Genomic DNA, 20,717 nt, shown 5'->3' on the forward strand with positions numbered 1-20,717 from the left:
TTTTGCGAGCTATCCCCGGTGATGGAAACAAATGGACGGACTTGATACCACTATGTAGATACAGTGCTAGTAAAATACTGACGTACAGAGGAAGCGCTGACTATCAAAACATATACAGATTTAATTGGACCGGACCGGACTATATAGCCCAATTTAATTAGCGACTCGAATCACAGTTGTACGTTTTACGACAGAGAAAAAGCATGACTGAGGTTTAAGAGAGCTTTTCATTGAAGAAAATTAGGTCACGAATAGGTTAAATATGATGATGATTGCTTGTGGTAATCACTTAATTAACTTTCTTGCAACAAAGCCATAAAATTAGGCAAGTAGAGAAGGTTATCCTTCCAATCCTTCCATCCATGCCAGTTTTATGTTACATGTAACTTGACAACTTTCCGAGCAATTCGGCTAAGAAACCGAATCCAATGAGGGGGATAATCGTTCCGTTTCCGAGTTTCCTACACAACACCCTGAGTAAACTCGGCTTTGTTTATGGAACAATTACGTTTGCCTTTACAAGGTTTATTTGGGTACAGTCAAGGGTAAAATTATCGATGCGACCCTATTTACAATAAATATGTAGGTATTGGTAATTAGCAATTATGTATTATGTTTTCACTCAGTTTCGAGGTACCCAAGAGAACGAAAAAGAGCTTGTAAATTTGAACTCAGTATTGTATTAATTTGAGGCCAATTTAAACTTAAATTGTGACATCAAAATGATGTCTAAATAATATCAGTCGCACGTGCATTGCGCTCGTACTTATCCGTACAGGCGTACATGTATTGGCGCGAGCGAGACGCACGGATGGCTGACATAATTTATATATCGTTTTGATGTCTCACTGTAAGATTGAATTGGCCTCTTTGACAGTATACTGAATGACCTTTCATAGTTTTACTAGTTTTTTCAGTTAAATCGCAATAGGTTCGCTGGCGTACCACTTCGACAAACCTTTTTCCTCGTTGCCCACAACGAACGATAGGACAGGAATAGAATACATGATCCCGTAATCCTACACGAGCCTGGTCTTGTCAAACATTTTCCGATATAATCCCTTTCCTTTGTGTCACGCGAGATTTCGTCCGAAGTAACGGAGCTACGGCCTTCGTATATTGTCGACCAGGGAAGTCATATCAATTGCTCACAGGGCTCGTGAGAGTCGAACGCTTTGGCCATCCAGTGTAATGTGTGGTTACCAGTGATTGGCATTTTGGTTGCTACACCGCGGGATATCAAGTTGAAATGGTAATATGGATACACCACTAAGCGCGCAATACCAATTAAACCGTTTGAAAAAGTTATTGAGGTCATACACCCCGAGTGGCAACCAAAACGCTGTTCTGGAGATACGTACGATTGCCTTTTGGCGTAGTCAAGAGATTTGAAACTTCCAAACAGCAGTAACTTTTCATACCCGAATTGCAGCGCCAACCGCGAGATACCATGTAAATATGAAGTTTAACCACCGAAATTGCGGTTTTCCTAGTATCTACGGTGCGATGACAGCTAGTAAATCGCAAAGGCTATCGACGTGTTCGAATCGCTGGCTCATCGAACAGAAAGAAACCTGATCGCCCCCTAGATTACTGCAACGTAATACACCCCTCTCCCATCAGGCCTGAGGGCTGATTGACGAACATAACCTTTTTACTCCATTTTAGGGGCGCGTGATGGACATGAGGCTTACTGGATGAAAGGGTTAAAATGGAAATATCAACTCATATCCACTTTGTTCAGAAACGAAACTCGTTGTTTGTGTTAGTTAGTTTTGTCCAGTTGAACGGTCGACAGACGGAAAATAAAAAAGATCGATTAAAATAGGTAGAGAGTAAGTGAAATCTTTGTAATTCACAGATCGCGTTATGTAGACACGCGATTATAGACCCAGGGCCGCTCTACTCTACCCTCCAAGGAGCGCGCGTAGGCCTTATAGGTATTCCCCACAGATGTTTGATTCCCTCGCCAAATATTATTGCTAACAAAGACATAACGTTTCCAAAGAACGCTTAAAGGGATCTGTCTCAACAAAGCTTTGTCTTTTAAAATTCTCCGCTACGAATCCCAGGGGAATTTATCATTTTATTCGATGCTTTCTTATTTCCAACGCAGGTTTTATTTTTCGCGGAGTTATCGCCGGGAACTGGATTTCTGTAAGTTCGGCCGTTTTTTTTGGTTGGGCTAAAACTGCCTAAAACGCTGAAAACAAGTTCCTTCAGGTCCGCGGTCTGCATTCATAACGTGTTTTTGACCCTTCTCCCCACCGACCGGGAATGTTTATGAAAAGAAACGGAAACGTCTCATACCTGATCGCGAAGTGCATCCGCGCTAACTTGCGAATGACCTTAGAAAAATGTTGTTTATTCGGCAGTTTGAACCTAACTACACGAACGTCCAATACGAACATTAAAAAATATGCCGAATACCGAATAATTACCGAATATTCGGCCTATCTCTGGTTCAGATCTTTTATGCGATACACAACCTGACAATCGAAGAGAAATTTCAGAGACTGTCTATGATTGGTAAAGAGACAATGGTGACATAGATTCACCCATTGTATTGAGCTTCAATGTCACTAATCTCGTCAACTCGTAACCGTGTCTCTGCATTATTGGTACAATGTTATACAGCATCGGTTATCAGCACTCGAATCGTTGATAATTATTACAATGTGTATCCGTATCTTCTGTAAGACGAACGCTATCTATCAAGGAATTGAAACTTATGAAATAACACGTAGTTATGTCGATATTCGTGTATCGTCAGCATATAAACAAGAGTAAGGTTTTCAGTAAAGAAAATTCTAGTGTTGAGCTCGACGTTGTGCAGTATTGCAGCACGCTTCATTGCCTTATAGCCTTATACGATGAAGACACTTGCCGTGCTCCAATAAAATATAACTGTAAAGCATTTCTATACTTCCGTAATACTTCAGCCCAGTGGCAACTGAGACGGAGCGGCGCTTAGCGAAAGACGAATGGGTCTCGTTCGTCATCCCACGCGGCACGGACGAGCGCATTTATCTTTTAAACCCCGTGATTGCCGGATTAAGACTAATATATTCGATTTGGTTTAAGTTATACGTATTTAATTCCAGTAGGGGCGCGCGTTATCAGTGCCTGTTAGTCTTGTATAATTTAAAGACCACTGCCACAGATATTTCATCAGTAACATCGTCTAGCCAACGTCGTCGTTTACGAAACTCTTTCATGCTTCCTTAGTTATGGTATACGAGAGCTTTATTTTTATACAATTCTATTTTAAACTCGCTTCAGTGTTCTGCGTCTAACGGCCATTATAATTCGGACGTCGATTTGACACGGGCATCCTCTCCGCATTTCAAATACCCCCTCAACGTCTGCCATTCGCGAGGTTAGGTCGTTCACACATCGTATGCGTTTTCGTACGAATTTCAAGGACAGATACATTACTATTAAATTAAACGTTTAAAAAAACCCCTACGCTATATGCAAAAAAAAACATTTTATGCCGAAAATGCCTTGCGTCATTTTGGAAAAGAGCTTGAAACTCCTGGATAGATTTCTATCAAACATAGCTAAAAACCGCAAGGAATCGCTTTCACTTAAAAAAAATACGACATCGAAATCGCTTCATCTGTCCCTCTTTTTGCGTCGGGGGTTAATGACGAGGCAAATGAATTATAAACAACTGAAGGTACAGCGGTGGCAAATCATGATCATCCCTTCCTCGGTTTCTAAAAATGGTGTTTTCTTTGCCCGAAGATGAATGCAAGTTATCTAGTTTTCGTAATCACTTTCAACTTTGTATACCTAAACACTTATACATATATAAACTTTTTGCCGGAATACAAAACGATCTACCAATCTGGCCGTATATACGACCGCATTTGACGAATGCAACATTATTACTGAACTGCCTGTTTAATGCAAGTGTGCAGTATTCTTACTCTGTGTGAATGACGTGTAATTGTCGGCGTCCCATCGTAATCCGCCCGATCGTAAAGATCCTGATCCTGTGTAATGTTTTGATGGTAGGCACATTAAACTAATAGATAGGTAAGAGAGGTAGCGTAGGTTCGTTAGGTTGCTTTGCTTCAGAAATCTCCGACTACTCAAAGAACGAGACAATGATTTTCACGTTTCGCTGGCGTATATCATTTACGATCAGCCGCCGACATAATCATAGGCAAAGATTACACTGGACGGACCAAGTACATGTAAACGCTACCAGCTACCATAGTCTTGCGACACAAAATCGTATCCATTGTGCGATCGGTCTTAGAATTTTCCCCAATGTTTAGGTAAACGTACGCGGAACACGCACTGAACAATAGGCCTTGTTATGTGTTTGTTAACGTTTAAAATGCCATGTCACGTTACCGATTGATTTGTGGCACTGTTATGACAGGCGAGTTTGCATTTTTTCTGCTTGTAAATATTTATGATTTTAAAGAATTCAGGACTATGGGGTGGGTTTTAATGGTTATGCATTAATATAAACGTACATATTTACCAACTCCGTGATGTTTCCACACCCTCCCTGTTTTTCATTAAATACGTATGCGTTGATGCCAAAATTACCGAATTCAATCGAATGGTTTACCTCCTCCTTTTGATTGAATTAACTGCAAAATTTATAATTTGGTGCAGAGCGTGTTAGGTCATTGACTTTCTTAAGGGGCCTTTACCCGATATAATGTTATTTTCACGGTTAACCCAATGCAAATTTCTAATGAATAATTAAGGATTGTTGTTTAAAGAAATAGGTACCTACAGTCACCTACAGTTGTTTTGGGTCATCCGTCCTATATAATCTTTCATGTCGGAAAATCCGTTAACATTGCATCTCAAAATTAACAAGTCATTTAAAGTTCTCAATGACGCGAATTTTCACGCGTCAAGTTTGCATGTGTTTGACTTTAGTTTCAAACAATGAGAGGGTCGAGGATCACGAAATTTGCGACAAAGGAGGTGACTGTTCAATTTACGTAGGTACCTAAAGTCAAGGATAAGATTCCGGAAGTGTATAGACGCTAAGTTTGCAGTTACTTGGCAGTAACAGCATTACATATCTCGTAGGAGCGCCATACTTGACGTAACACGTGGCAGGAAAAATACAACTCTATAGGTATTTGGAGTTGAAACTCTAGGTCCATGGGGTCCCAGCGCGCACAAGTTGTTTGCAGAAATCGCGAAGCGTCTGGTTGATGTAACTGGTGACCGAAGAGCTGGCGGCTCCCTCGCACAACGTATCAGCATTGCGATACAGCGAGGAAATGCCGCCAGCATCCTTGGTACAATGCTTGTAGGGACTATTTTAGATTTAAGCTAGTTATTAATTTAATAATTTCGTTTACGTAGTACCACTGTATATATCTTGTATGTAAATAAAGAGTTTTAAAAACTTTATAGGTGTCTATTAAGACCGATTGCCATCTACTTATCAGAACCACGACATAAAAAAACATTTAACTTGAAACTTACGGTAAAAATCATCATACGTTATTAGTTGATCTGTAATGATTTTTGTGAAGAGCCATCAACTCATCCATCACTCTTCTCAAAAACTGGAGATGTCAACTGATCTGAAGAAGGTGTTATTACAGTTCATACGCCGAATGTGGTGTATTTCACAGGCATAGAGTTCAATTGGACTTATTTATAAATAAAGTCCTCCCGTAACAAGATATGCTACGAGGGTTGCTACCTATGTATCACAAAATATAGCTGCTGTGCGCGAACTCATAGTACATATCGCGAGATAGAGGCGTCTCTGGGCAATTAGTATGACGAACATTTGTAGGCTATTACATGAACATTTGGCTGTTAAAAAAAGAAAACATCGTGAACAAGCCGTTTTTGCGTTCATAATGCACGTTTTGAATACCAAAATCAGAATGGAATAAGTGGTATGTAAAGTGGTTTCAACGTATAAAAAAGTACATCGTTCATCTTGGCAAACAAACATAAAAACAATAAAAGCGTAGGTATATAACTATAGATTTTTGTTAATTTTTTTTTGCTTTTCTAATAATGTCCTCCTCGCCATGTCCGACGACGGCGTCTCCAACTGTTTTTTAATGGGGAACATGGAACGCTCTAATGTGGCTTGCGAAGCCAAACTTGGTTTTGAAGATGCGATTACATGATACGCAATGGAGCTGGCCGGCTGAGTTTCCGGATACATAAATAGCAACCCTCGTATGAAACATAAGAAGGAAATTTTCTGAATTTTATTAATCGAAAATTTAGTAATATATCACCTTTACCATACATAGTATAATTTTCCCGAGAATCCCGTGAAGTGACGAGACGTTTTTCTTTACCCAATAGAGTTGCCTGCAAATAGATTTCTTTTTATATTTCATTGAAACTAGACAGGTTTCCTGTGACCTTATTTTCACATTCAAATCACCTTTATTTATCTAGACTTCCAAGTTAATATTTATATCTCCGCGTAACAATAAGTTAAGATGACATGTGTGTGTTTTTTACTGAAACCGTTGACAAAGCGACCTATTGATGTTAAAATTTAGTAAAACATTTAATTGTGTGGAAATTCTCATTCTAAAATTTAACAATAAGGGTGTATTAGATCACAGTTCTTTGTTGACTTTAAGTATTCGCCAGACTAGCATGTTATGTTTTAAATCCATGTAATTTGGAGTGTATCAGCGAGCACGAGCAGTTTAAAAAAGTAGACACATATCTAACTAATCTGCAAATGTGTCTCAGATTACTACTGTGGGCACTGATTGGCACTGGGCTACTGGGTAGCCACTCAATCTGGACGAATTGCCGAAGAATGTGCTTCAAGAAAATTCAAAATGTAGACGGCAGTGGACTAAAATATTATCCTTTAAAATAAAATCCCCTACAATCAGGGTGTCGGTCTTTTTGTATATATTTGTCGTTATAGCTTCAGAGTAAATTACAAAATCTCTTGCGACAAGAAATATTGAAAATATCAAGTAGCTTTTTTCCAAGATACATCGATCATTTTAATGTTGTGTTTTTGTTATACTCCATTAGCATCCAGCTGCGATCGCTCGTAGCTTATTGCCATGCGCATAATCGCTCAGGAGAGTAGAAAGATATGTCTCACCTTCAAAATAAGAATTTCTGCAGCAGTTTCATTATTCTAGCTAGCAATTCTAGCAAACTGTCCTATCTCTGTCATTTAGTTCGTCGAGATTTATATTAAATGAATAATGATAATGCCTGTGTGAGTACTCAAGCAAATCTAACTAAGCATAATTGTTTATTGCCTTGAAAGCATAGTGTAGGTTTGGCAAAAGCGATTTCCATTCAAGTACCACAGGATGGCAGATCATTCCAATCTCTTACCAACTAACGGCAAACTGGTATACGTCCTTTCAAAGTATAATAGTTAAAGCCAGAGTCTCACTGAAAGCTTACCATTGAACCACTTCGTTCGTTCCTTCGTCTGTGACGACACAGGAGTGATAGAGAGGCAGATAACGACATTTCGATTTTTGCGGTAGGCCGGTTCTATTGCGCTAGGCAATGAGGACGCGCTGCTAGGTCAGTTCTGCGCGTCACTCGCGCGCAGATCGGGGGCACCGGGTCAGATGTTATAACAGCGTACGGCCTCGACCGGCGAAAGTGGTTAGTAGACGAACAGCTGACTGCATAGCTGTCACACCCACTAGCTACTGTTGCTTCTACAGATTTAACGACTGACTGAAATGGGAACCGAAAACTGACCCGGCTGAACCGGGAACTTTGTCCCGCAAAAGCGGTTAGTGAACTGTCACATCCCCTAGCTTGCTATTGAAGCTGCTATAGAGATCTAACTTTTAAAAGTAGTAGGTACAGTTTTTGAGGAGTACGGATTTCTGTACTTTTAACATTTTGACGGGTTTTTGGTGTATGATGTGACGAAAGTATGATTCCTTAAAAATAGGTATTAAAAACCATACATATCTACTTATAATTAGTGTAAAATTTCACACCTGGTTAATAAAGATCTCGTAAGTTTAGTAGAACTTGACCTAAGTAACGTAACAATTGTGTGAATAATTCACGCAAGACGGCTTTGACCCACTTCTCGTTATCGGTTCGGCGGTGCATACTCGCGTAGATTCGGTAACGCAACTAAAACTGACACAACTGACAAATGAATTAATAAGCTTTTTAAAGTGTGGAACATCGACATCGGTCCTTCTATTTTACAGTCGCCATGAAAAATATGAATAGGTACTACAGTCTACAGGATGCTAAAAAACACTAACTCACTTTGCACGAATACAATCGTTGATAGTGTTAAAACTAATACACCAACCATCATCAAATAAAGGATTTAATACAATAAAAACAGATGACTTGGGAAACTCCACTAGACGCCGCCATTGCGACGATGCTCATATGCCAGTTTGTTTGCCTCGCTATAGTGATGTGACCATTTCCAATACCGATTGTTGGGCTGCGCTCGCGAAAGCTCATTATCGGTTTTCAACAGAAAACGCCAATCGAAACAAATAATCACGTGACTTTGCGTAGTATCCGTCATTTCGGTAATTTTTTTCTATTCTTTGGCGTTTTTCGATGTACGATTGTCATCTGGGCTAGCCCCCCTGTCAAATTGCATTTTTTTTTATGAAATAGGAGGCAAACGAGCACATGGATCACCTGATGGTAAGCGATTACCGCCGCCCATGGACACGCCAAATTGACTTGTACGCTTCAATAGGGGATATTACTGCAATTTTCTGCCATCAGAGTGCAGCACTAGCCTTTTTAGTAAACCATACTGTACCTTTAACAGGATTTTGACAAGTTTTCAAAGATAATAAAATATGACATTGATGTATCAAGGCGGTTTGTTTATAGAGGACCTCCCGGGAAACGCGAATCCGAAATTTCGCTATCTGCCTCTTTATCGCTCGAATATGCAAGAGTGACAGAGATGTTACATAACGAAATTTCGATTTTCTTGTTTCGCGATAGACCCTCAGGTTGTGGTAGTGGGGCCCCCTACGCAGAGTTTCGCGTAATATTCTCTATTTATTTTATGGTGACTTGCTCAACGTAATAAATCGCATTTTGCTATTTGATCAAATTACTAAAGTAATCGTTGACACAGTTATCTTCTGCCGCGGAAGGGATCCAATAAATAGATTCGTTTAGGGAATATCCAATTGCATCTCGAAAGTCTATCAACTGGATAAGATTAACTTGTATATTGGAGGTCGACCCTAACAAGTTTAATGAAAGCTTTATTGCTCGTAAACTTATTCCATTCTGTAAACAATAAACAATGTCTAGATTATTCTGAAAGTATCTAATATCAATTAGTGTTGTCTCCGGTGACGTTTAAGGTTAGATTCTTTTTATTTATTTCAGGATAAAAATTACACTATAAATTTGCATCAATGTCAGAATTATGCTTATATTCTTATCATAGCTCGCAGAATTGCAAACCTTAAGTGGCAGTGGGCGGGGCACATTGCTCGCAGAACTGATGGCCGGTGGGGCCGGAAGGTTCTGGAGTGGCGTCCGCGTACGGAAGACGAACTGCCGGTAGGCCTCCAACGAGATGGAGCGACGACCTGGTGAAGGTCGCGGGAATTCGGTGGTTGCGAGCGGCACAGGATCGGTCGGAGTGGCGAGCCTTGGGGGAGGCCTATGTCCAGCAGTGGACGTCTATCGGCTGACATGATGATGATGATGATGATTCTTATAATGATCGTCAAACACTACATACTAAAAAATATAAAATAATTTTCTCTCCCAATCGTCATATATAAAAATATGTATAAACCAAAACATGTCAAAAATTTATGTCAATCTAAGCAATTTAGAATCATTAAAAAGTTAAACAAAAATAAAATATCGCAAAAGAAGTAAAATTTTAGTTTTAAAATACAACAAATCATTTGAATTATAAATAAAATTACATACTTATATCATTACAAATTCAATTCCATGAACTCATTTATAGAGTACAGAGGGTTATCCAACAAAAGGTTACTCAATTTGCGTTTAAATGCTTCGTCACACGGCTCATTTTTTAGATCAGCAGGTAATTGTTCGTAGTAAGTTGGGCCGATGACTCGTGGGTTCTTTCTTGAAAGTGCCATGCGATGGGGAACTGTTCTCAGACGCCCTGTAGCTCGAAACGGTTTGCCCGGAAAGTTAACTGTAGCAAGTTGAGATATATATGTATTGTGTCTCACATATAACAGTAGATCGAACAAGTATTGTGAGAAATCCCTTCCTGGACCAATATTATATTATAGTACTTATTTATAGCTTAGTTGGCTAAACCCAACGCTACGGAAAAACGCCATTGAGATGTATGATATTCGGTTCAAAACTTTTAACTACAACCTACCAAATCGGTTTAATCAATTTGAGCGTCATGGGTTAGGAATACTGTCAAATGAATAAATCTTATGACACCGAGGAGGTCTCAGAGCCCCGTTAATACATGTACACCCCTTTAGAACTCTTTGATGTTATTAATAGCGATGCAACACGCGCTGGCCCGGCTTTCCTCTCCTTTCTATCTATACATTTTCTTCGGGTTCGAATTCAGGCGGACCAATTAAGTGTAACCTTTGGTTCTGAAACAATTAAACCTAATCGGAGATCATTCTTAAATTGATTCTGCTAAGGCGAAAGCTCGCGTATGCTGGGTGTGCGATTAGAATACACAGTCAGGTTTATCTTTGCTAATAAGTCGTGCGTTAACGAAACGTTTCATGCCTTACGCCTTTGTACTTCTAGCGCTGTCCAGTGTTGATGTTTAGCAACAGCCGTTTTATATGGATATCGGAAACGCTTTGATGGATCAGCTAAACAGGACGGGAGACGTGATTTAAGTGGGGCTAATGCACCGACAATGATCTAGAGACTGGTTCAGATTGAATTATTGGTCATCGTCACCGTCGGCAGGGCGTTCATCCCTACACCTTGAAACCACGGTACAGTTTAAGAGGAATGTTCTTTTGGTTTTATTTTTATCAAGCTGTGGAATGATTTTCGCTAAGGACTAATGTCACTAATGTATGGACTACGATAACTTATTACCAACAAGCAGCGTCAGGCAGCGTGTACGCTTGTGGTATAACACAGCCTAGTCGTCATGTATAAGAACGACAGTAGACATACTCAGTAAAAAGGTTGGCACTGTTAAAACATTGAAACACTTTCCTGGTTAAAACACTGAAATTTTAACAAAAGCCCTAAGAACGTGAATACACCTATGACATTATTGAGCGTAATGTACCGAACGCCGGCTGCCTTAGGTACATTTAGATAGATCACCCCAATATCCAGCAGAGTTCGCAACTGTACATAAGTTGGAATAAGGAATACTTGCGTCAGTTGTTATACAGAAGCTCAGAGGCCCTGAGACAGTGAATACATCTAAGGCATTAATTTACATGCGCATAATCGAACGAACGCCGGCTGGCATTACAACACGACTGGCCCTGCGAATCCAACTCGGATCACCTCTTATATTTAGTAGTGTTCGCAGTTTTTGATTTAGTCTTTATTCCCTCTGTTAAATACTACATAAGTACTCGTATCATCGCAGAAGTGAAACACTAGTACACAGTTGTCAATGTTTAAGAGATCCTATACGCTGTGCCTCGTTATGTTGAAATTTTGCGGAGGAATCAGAAGACCAAGGCTTAAATCTCAGTAAGGTCTGGTTTTATTATTAGTTTTTGGAAAAATATAGATAAGTGCCAATTCCAAAGACTGACCCCGGTATAAGACATCAAACTTCTGTTTAATTTTGGCTCTAACAAATGCATAAGCCAAAATGACTGATAAGGACAAACTATCATCAACGGCAGTTTAGATTTGACAGAGGTTTATAAATAACGCTATTAGTAGCAAAGCGGCTCCCGATAAAAACTAATGAAGAACGAGGTCAATCCATGTCAGATTACATGTAGTAATTGATCATTGTATCAATAACCCACTGTATCCTAAGCCTAACCGGTTCCTCGGCATCTGGGTCGCCTTACATCACTTTAACCCGGTGAACTCGAGAGCCGGCGTTGCCTCCGCAAGAATGAAATGAGTCACGCGCTAGTCTGCGGCGGGTTTTTCGAATCTAATAACTTTATCTGGCCACTCTATCACTCTTGCATATTCGAACGATATAGAGAGGCAGATAAGAAAATTTAGATTTACGTGTTTCCCGGTAGGCCCTCTGATTCGCGGTGATAAGCACTATCGCTGATATTTTGCTCGTAACTTATCATTAATCATTGGGATATGACTTGTTAGCGCCATAGATAAAAATTTAACTTTCTGATTACGAATCAAAACACTTAATCCGAAATCTCGTTAAATTTCGGCACGCGGATGTGTATTGCAACAGACAACGAAACCTCATTGAATTTGGGCTCTGATGATTGTTGTGGGGAGAAAATTAAACTCGTATACTTTTGTATCTGTATCCTAAATGTTGTTCTCTAACAATCCATCAATCTTCAAATTCTTGGCCCTACCTATAAATAACTGCTACACGCACATTTTCTAAATGCCCGGCGGGTTAACAGTGTTAGCACCTTTGACCGCGACTTCAGTCGTCGATGGACTCTGTCGCGGCGCGATAGAGCCAATGAGAGTTCATCGACGACCGAAGAATTGAATCGTGCTTGGTAACTTGAGAATCCTGAGATATAGCCTGTATAGTGAATCTCCCGCTGATAATATAGAAGAAACACGAAGTGAACGTATTTACCTCAGCTACTACGTGCTTTGGCACCCAGGGTTTTTCCTTTATGATGTTAACTTTGTTCGTATGATAATACAATCTCTCAACCGAACTATCTCTATTCCAGGTGCGGACATGTCCTTTCAGGGCGAGTACGCGGCGTCCGTGCTGGGGCTGGGCGGGGACGCAGCTCGCGAAGAACCGGCGGCGTCCCCGCGGCCCGCGTCACGCGCGCTCTACCCTCCTGATGCCCCCGCGCCTCCGCCTATACCCGCGCATCGCCCGGACAACACGGACCCTAAGTTTAATAATAACGTGAGTATCAGTTCCTGAAGATCTGTAAGTACTTGGGCTGGGTGGGCACTTTATGGGGACGCAGCTCGAGAGAAGCTGGCGGCGTCTCCGCGGCTCGCGTCCCCCGCGTTGTATGATGCCGAGGCACACCGCTTGCGTATACAACACGGCTTGCTTTGAACACGACACAATGCGGCCCGCTACGCAAGCTATGTTCCACATAGAGAGGATACGATTCTCGTGTTCCGCCAGCCCCTATGTTCTACAGAGCGGGCGACGTCAGAGCAAATGTCGTCCTTGCTCCGCGCAATCTTGACACTGTGATAACAACAATGTGAGTTCCTGTACCTCTGTTCGCTGGAGCTCGGCGGGTTGTAACCTCATTTTCTTCAATAGACCTGATATCGTATTGACAGATCCACCTGGTAGCGGATTTTAAAGAAAACGTAGCTAACCCGTAGAAAGGTGAAATGTTCGAAATGATCTGTGCACATTATTATTTTGAAATAAAGTTGTCTTAGCTTTATTGTAACTCGCCCTTAGCAACTTGTAGCACTGACTATAAAACGTCTAACACATATCATGTCAACGTTGTAGTGTTCGAAGTGGGCATTAATCGAATAGCGTTACGACTATAATAACTCGTTAACCACTCAAATCCGGCAACAGACTGATCCTGAAACAGATTTACGACTCTCCGCTCGTAACTATAAATCAGCTGTGCTGCTAGTATGTTATGTATAGTCCGGAACACATTGTTGGAGTCGTAATATACGATATCGCTTGACTGCCCTGTCAAAACGGTGCCTACAATCGAGTACAGTGAGCTGCAGACATTTCAAACCTTTCAGTTTTTTTATACAGGAAGGTTATTCTTAAAGTTTCAAGTTTGATGTTCATTCGCAAGCTGCCTCGAAAATTCGTATGTTTCTGAGATTGGAATGCTACATTTGTACCAAGGCACATTGTTCACGTAGAGTAGTTGCATAGTAGTGTATTCGTAGTGAGATACGTGGACCTAGCTAAATATTTCCTACTTCTTTTAAGTGCGTTTTGTCACGCTTTTTATTTGGAGTCCTGAAATCGCAGGCCGCCAATTTAATATCCAAGTCACCGATTAAATTGGTAAGGTCTAAAAGTCTTGGTTTCCTCTTTGGGTTGAACAGCCATAGCAACTCCATTCCCAGATGCTTCCGTTTGTAAATAACTAATAATCGGTCGTTACGTTCTAGCAACGGTTTCCCGCCAACAACGCGACGACGAACGGCACGACGGAGGAGGAGGGCGTGCTGGACCTGCGCGCGCGCGACCCCTCCGTCATCTCCGTCGGCTCCCAGCACTCCGGCGCCTCCGAGACCGCGGGCTACCTCGACGCCGTGCGGTAACTACTTCTAACTGCTGTTTGATTTGTAGGGGGGGGGGGGGGGGCTGCTTGCCTCCACACCCCTGTACTCGGTGCACGGCGCGGCAAACATTCTGCTTAGCTGCAGCTTCTTTGACCACCAAAGACATCAGCTGACGCGCGCGGCTCATGACAAGGTTTATGATGAGTTGATGACGCACCGCGCACAATTGGCGTGGTTTGATTTTGAGTTCACATGTTTAATGATTAACACTAGCTAAACGAAATGTAACGCGTTACCCTAATAATGCGGATATTAAACTACAGAAAATAAATCTTGATGAAAAGATATATATATATCGATTGCTTGACGTTATCTTTTCATGTTCCAGATCAACCGTATCCGTGTACTCTGGCAACTCCAACTCCAGCTCCGACCGCGACATCCTCGACCTGTCGATGCCGGACAAGAACTCCATGACGGAGGTGTGCTACGTGTGCGGCGACGAATACAAGCGCGGGACGCTCTGTAATCTACACACTAAGGAGCCGAAGGACAAAAGCGTAAGTCCACTTTATTGTAACCTAGTACAGACTAAAGTATGGTTACCGAGCAGAAAAAATGTACATTGATGCCGTTTCTACATATGTAAGTTGCTAACTGACGACCTGAGGCCCGTTTATCAAAAGCTTGTAGCTTGTAATACAAGTGGAAGTCCCTTTCTAACAAAAGTTGTCAAAAAGGGACTTCCACTTGTATTACAAGCTACAAGCTTTTGATAAACGGGCCCCTGATCACGAGAACTCCATGACGGAGGTGTGCTACGTGTGCGGCGACGAGTACAAGCGCAGGACGCTCTGTAACTGTGTGTGACTGCCTAGTATGAAAAACTTCGTACAATGACCCGCCACTCAAGTATGGCCGCAGAGCATATATATAGGTCTTACTCAGGAAATACGAAGCCTTTAAAATTACTCACACAATGGTTATAAAAAAATCTTTTAAATATGTCAGCAGATGCATAAATATCCCGTTTATCTGATCGACAAAAGTAACTAGGAAGAACATAAGGGTTAAGGTTATATTAGTTAATTATTACAGCATTTTGCATGAAGACACAGATACTCTCGTGGCGTCACGAAACTCACATATCAAACTCGTCGTAGTTCCGCCGATTCTCGATAGATGGCACTAACTGTGGCTCTTGTGTTGTTTCATATTACGAGTAAATAATATTAATCGCTATTATTTCTTTCAATTAAATACATTGCAGCATGCACTCGTGATAACTCCAGATTACCTATTTAATTAGTTTATTTTTTACTATTTTAAACCTAATTAAGTTCTCACAAACATTGTAAAAGTTGAGATAATAGTTCCATTGTGAGCTTGATCGTATTTAGTGACCTGTATAGTTTCACGTGAGCGGTTCAGGTGTGCGGACGTCGTAATAAAGGTTAGAACCTGGCTTCTACCAAGGAGTTTATCTCAATTTATGTGCCTACGAAATGTTACGCGTGGTAGGGCTGCATAGTTCCATATGACATATTCGTTATGTGAATTAGATGGTGTTCTTAGATCATGCCTACTGCTAAATATAATATAGTAGCGTTGATATTGCATTTAACCAGTTTTCTACATCGCTTATTTCACACAAATCCTCTAAATATTGACGTTAGTGTTAATTGGAGCTGGGCGGGACATGTTGCCAGGCAGAGTGATTGGCAGGTGGGCCAAAATGTTAACGGAATGGTGGCCGCTTTCAGACGAAAGGAGTACCTGGCGTCCGTTGGCTCGTTGGGTGGACGACATTCGGAAGGCTGCGGGTCACTTTTAGATGAGATTAGCTTAGGATAAGTGGCGTACTCGAAGAGAAGCCTATGCTCAGCAGTGGCCGATAAAAGGCTTATATGATAATGATGATTTTCCATAGTGGTCCAACTGTCAATATACCTGTATCTTTAGACCTCACTTGTTTTATCTATCTTAGCCTTTCACTGAAACTAGTATAAGCGCCCGGATCTATATCACTAATAACCGATTCGCGCGGCAGATTACATGATGCTCCAATCATTGCACTCATCTGTACCATCATCCACACAGCTGGCATGTTGTAAACTTTATTGCGAGGATATAACTTTCCATTAGAGATCTCAAATCACATACCGTCAACTGGAGTGAATAGGGATGGCTGGGGTGAATACGGACAAAACTTAAAACGTGATTTACCTCACATTTTATTAATAACTGCCCACACGAATTGTATCATACAAAATCTACTATTGTTCTCAATCGAATGATACAATTTGTGTGGGTATTTTTTAAAGAAATTGTCAGGTAAATCACTTTATAAGTTTTGTCCCTATTCACCCCGGTTAACTGTGCATTTTTAGTCAAAAATTCAAATAAACTCAACGCCATTTTATATGTCCTAATTCTTCAAGATGGTTGCGGTGCCCAATATAATTGGCGAGATCAAAGCCACACGACTCCGCTGGCTTGGTCACCTGGAGACGATGGTAGAGGATCGTGCTGTGAGAAGAGTTATGTGGGGCATCCGGGCGGAAAGCGTCCGTCTGGGCGTCCCAGATACCGGTGGAGTGACGAAGCCCTAAAAAACCTGTCCGCTCTCGGAATACCCAACCGGCATGAAGTGGCGCAGTATAGGGCAGAGTGGCGCTCTCTTGTGTCGGAGGCCAAGATCCTTTTTGGGTCACTGAGCCAGTGAAGTAAGTAAGTAAGTAATTCTTCAAGCTGTGTAAAACTGTAAACTCTATGCTTAGGTACTTGTAAAGTTACTATATGATTACGCAATCGAAATGTTTAACACAAATTAATCTATAAATAAAACTGTACTGACGGAAATCATTCATGATTCTGAAGTCACAACAAGATTTAAACAACCTAAAAATTTGCCTTTCCAATATTAAACCATTCTCCTCCTAAATAAAGTAGAGTTTACAAAAAAACACAGTTAAACAGAGTATCGTGTGTGCGTATAAACAACAAACTCAAGGGACAAAGTACACCTTATATCGTTTCAATATAGTTCACAAACGGTCATCTAGCCGCGATGTACTGTGACCAGTTACAGCCGGTCGCAACTGAGGATTACAACTGATAGTGATAAGCTCACAACCGGATACTAACTATTTGTGCAGGATAGGAAATGCTTATTTTTATTTATTTATTTTAAACTTTATTGCACATAAAAAGTGTACAACAGGCGGACTTAATGGCATTATAGGCATTCTCTACCTTATTCAGGTGGTGGGACAGCGAACTCTTGGTCTTTGACCTATATAGTGGGGTTTTATTAACCCATTCCGCGCTAATCACGACATGTTGTCGTTTTGCCTTTACGAAGCATTTCCGCTACATACCGGGAAACCCACGTTATTGGCTGCAACGCGTAGCGCTACGGTGAATGTGTTAAAATTGCAGATTCTCGTTGCAATATAGTTCACAAACGGTCATATAGCTGCGATGTCGTGTGACCAGTTACAGCCGGTCGTAACTGAGTTTTACAATACAACTGATAGTGATACTTGTACAACCGGATACGACTATTATGCAGGATAGGAAATGCTTATTCAGGTGGTGGGACAGCGAACTCTTGGTCTTCGACCTATAGTGGGGTTTTATTAAAATAAACCTTATATCGTTTCAATAGAGTTCACAAACGGTCATCTAGCCGCGATGTCCTGTGACCAGTTATAACCGGTCCACGCTGGTTCGGCTTGTAAGGAGGAAGTGTCAAAAATCTATTTCTCCGAAAGTATCAAAGATACGCTCAAAATATAAATACTGTTTGTTGTTTCAAGATTTAATAAAAAACCGGCTAAGTGCGAGTCGGACTCGCGCACTGAGGGCTCCGTACTTTTTTAGTATTTGTTGTTATAGCGGCAACAGAAATACATCATCTGTGAAAATTTCAACTGTCTAGCTATCACGGTTCATGAGATACAGCCTGGTGACAGACAGACAGACAGACGGACAGCGGAGTCTTAGTAATAGGGTCCCGTTTTTACCCTTTGGGTACGGAACCCTAAAAACCAGTAATATTTTTTTTTTACTTTCTATATTTTACCATTGCAATGAAACTACTTTTTTAATGCCAGTTATCTCAGCTGAAACAGCAGAAGTTTCAAAAAACCTCCGTGTCGTATTTAGTAATTCCACTTCCGCAGATTTTTCATTCACTGCGATTTTTGCTTGCAATATTTTAGCATTTGATGGTAACACTGGATTGTTTTTACTTTTAATAAGCTTGTATCAATTGATTTTATTTTTATTTTATTTTATTTATTAAGGTCTACCAACAGTTATTACATCTGACATTTAATTTACGTTAAACCATAAGAAACATTCAGTGATGCATAACTAATTAGAGGTAAACACAGCATTTAAAAAAAAAGGAAACAGTAAACTTAAAGTAACAGTTAATGGCTAAATAACAACCTAACCTAACAACCTAATGAAGGTATGTATATACACATACTATTTTTTTATGTTAATATTTAATAATTTTCGGAACCTGGGCAATGAGTCAGAATGAACGTCACAGCAGTGGCCGTGCTTGTTTAACAATCTACACAGTCGTGGAATGGGTGAATTGGCGCCTAGGACGGTTTTCTTAAATACCGGGGACAGAAGGTCTATTTTTTTTCTAGGATATCTATATGGCACTCTAAATCTTATTTTGCGCAAAAGTTGTGGACAATCTATGTAGTTATTTAAAAGTTTGTATAGAAATTGGAGATCTAGTAGATCTCTTCTTTTATCAAGAGTATTGATTTGGAAGTGTCGTAGTCTCTCTGAGTAAGATATGTATTTGCTAGCTAGTTGTGTGTGGCTAGATATATGCCAAAGAAATCTCTTCTGCACTCTCTCTATTCTGAGGCAATGGGTTGAAAAGTGTGGCCGCCAGACCGTGCTACAGTATTCTAAGATGTTACGAACGAAGCAGTTATAAAGAAGGATTTTAGTACTTGCTCTTCGAAATTGTTTACCAGTTCTTATGATAAAACCTAGCATTTTAGAAGCCTTCTTAATAATTGATATTGATGCTTTGTTAATTTTGCCTCAATTAATCAAGATAAAATTTCATCCTCGTTCACCTCACTCCGAATACTGTCGGTTGAAATATTAACTAAAGAGATTACAGCAGATTTATACATTCCTAAAATTTCAGATAATTTTCTGCGCTTGGTTCGGTTACTGCACGAACCAAAACTCCTTAACCTCTTGTTTTTATATGATGACGATACTAAAGATCCTAATACAATGTATATGGATGAAGTAGTAGGTATTTGTATGGAGACGGCCGCTATATGATAGCACCGCTATCCTAGGAAACCATTGCTTTTTCGACTTGTATTCGAGAAAGATTTTATCTGCTCTATATAGCACAACCGAGGTTTGAACCGTAAATTTTTAACCAACACACACATATAGTGTGTAGCTACTTAAGACAAAAATAATGCCATAATTCGGTATGTTTTATATTTTCGTACCAATCATTATGAATATGAAGATACTGCGTTAATAGCTATGTTATGTTATATTACGCGAAGTAACTATATAGGGAACAAATCAAATTATTTTATGAAATATTTTTTGATTTGTGTTTTTTTAAGTAGTCACACTACTATATATAAATAGGGTATTTGATTGTATTTAAACTAAATTATTTTACACCATGCATGAAATAAAGCACCAGAAGATTAATAGAGAAACGTAGACAACAGTTATTTTTGGACACAATTTCTATTTTAAAACCCGTATAAAACTATAAAGAGTAGGTGATTTGATTGTGACGTCACATGTTAGTGTTTCATATAAATTCCATAGTAGCAAAATCGTTTTGACAGTTCGAAAAAAGAAACTGATTTGACTAGTAGTCAAATACCCTATTGGACTTGGTCACTTTTTCTTTAGTGTATGTTATCTATTTCAGTTTATATTACGTGAATGTTAAATCTGTTTAGTTACCTATATGTGGAGGAAAACATGTTTACTTCATTTTGTTCGTGTAACCTTTCTTGAAACGTACTGGTAAATATCCGGTTACATAATGTATCTATATAATTATTTTATTTACTATTACCTACTTATTTTACAAGTCATATCTCATATCCAATATTTGTTATCGCTTATACACGAATTTCGCAACCACATTCGAAATATTTATAAATTCGATCATAATTGAACTAATGTTCGACTTGACTTGATCAGGAATATCACGATTCAAACTGAACTGTCCTCGGCGAGGGCTACATATTTGCGCCGTTTGGCGTAGAAACTCTGGGACCGTGGGGGCCCAGCGCAAAAACAGTTTTTAAGGAAATTTCCCAGCGCCTTATTGACACCTCAGGTGATCGGAGGGC

At 40.1% G+C, this 20,717-nt stretch overlaps 1 protein-coding gene and 1 long non-coding RNA gene across 2 annotated transcripts in view; one reads left to right on the forward strand and one right to left on the reverse strand.

Annotated features, from left to right (window-relative positions):
• The window catches only part of LOC134751181 (uncharacterized), a 456,797-nt gene that overhangs the window by 425,664 nt on the left and 10,416 nt on the right, over window positions 1–20,717 (reverse strand). The window lies entirely within an intron of this gene.
• Window positions 1–20,717, forward strand: part of LOC134751169 (uncharacterized) — a 185,907-nt gene that overhangs the window by 62,365 nt on the left and 102,825 nt on the right. The window contains exons 4-6 of the mRNA XM_063686541.1: window positions 12,819–13,006; window positions 14,218–14,366; window positions 14,720–14,891. Coding sequence (XP_063542611.1) covers window positions 12,819–13,006; window positions 14,218–14,366; window positions 14,720–14,891 — 509 coding nt within the window. The remainder of the gene's footprint in view (window positions 1–12,818; window positions 13,007–14,217; window positions 14,367–14,719; window positions 14,892–20,717) is intronic.

The sequence above is a fragment of the Cydia strobilella genome, chromosome 21 (assembly GCF_947568885.1).
Source record: "Cydia strobilella chromosome 21, ilCydStro3.1, whole genome shotgun sequence".
NCBI lineage: Eukaryota > Metazoa > Arthropoda > Insecta > Lepidoptera > Tortricidae > Cydia > Cydia strobilella.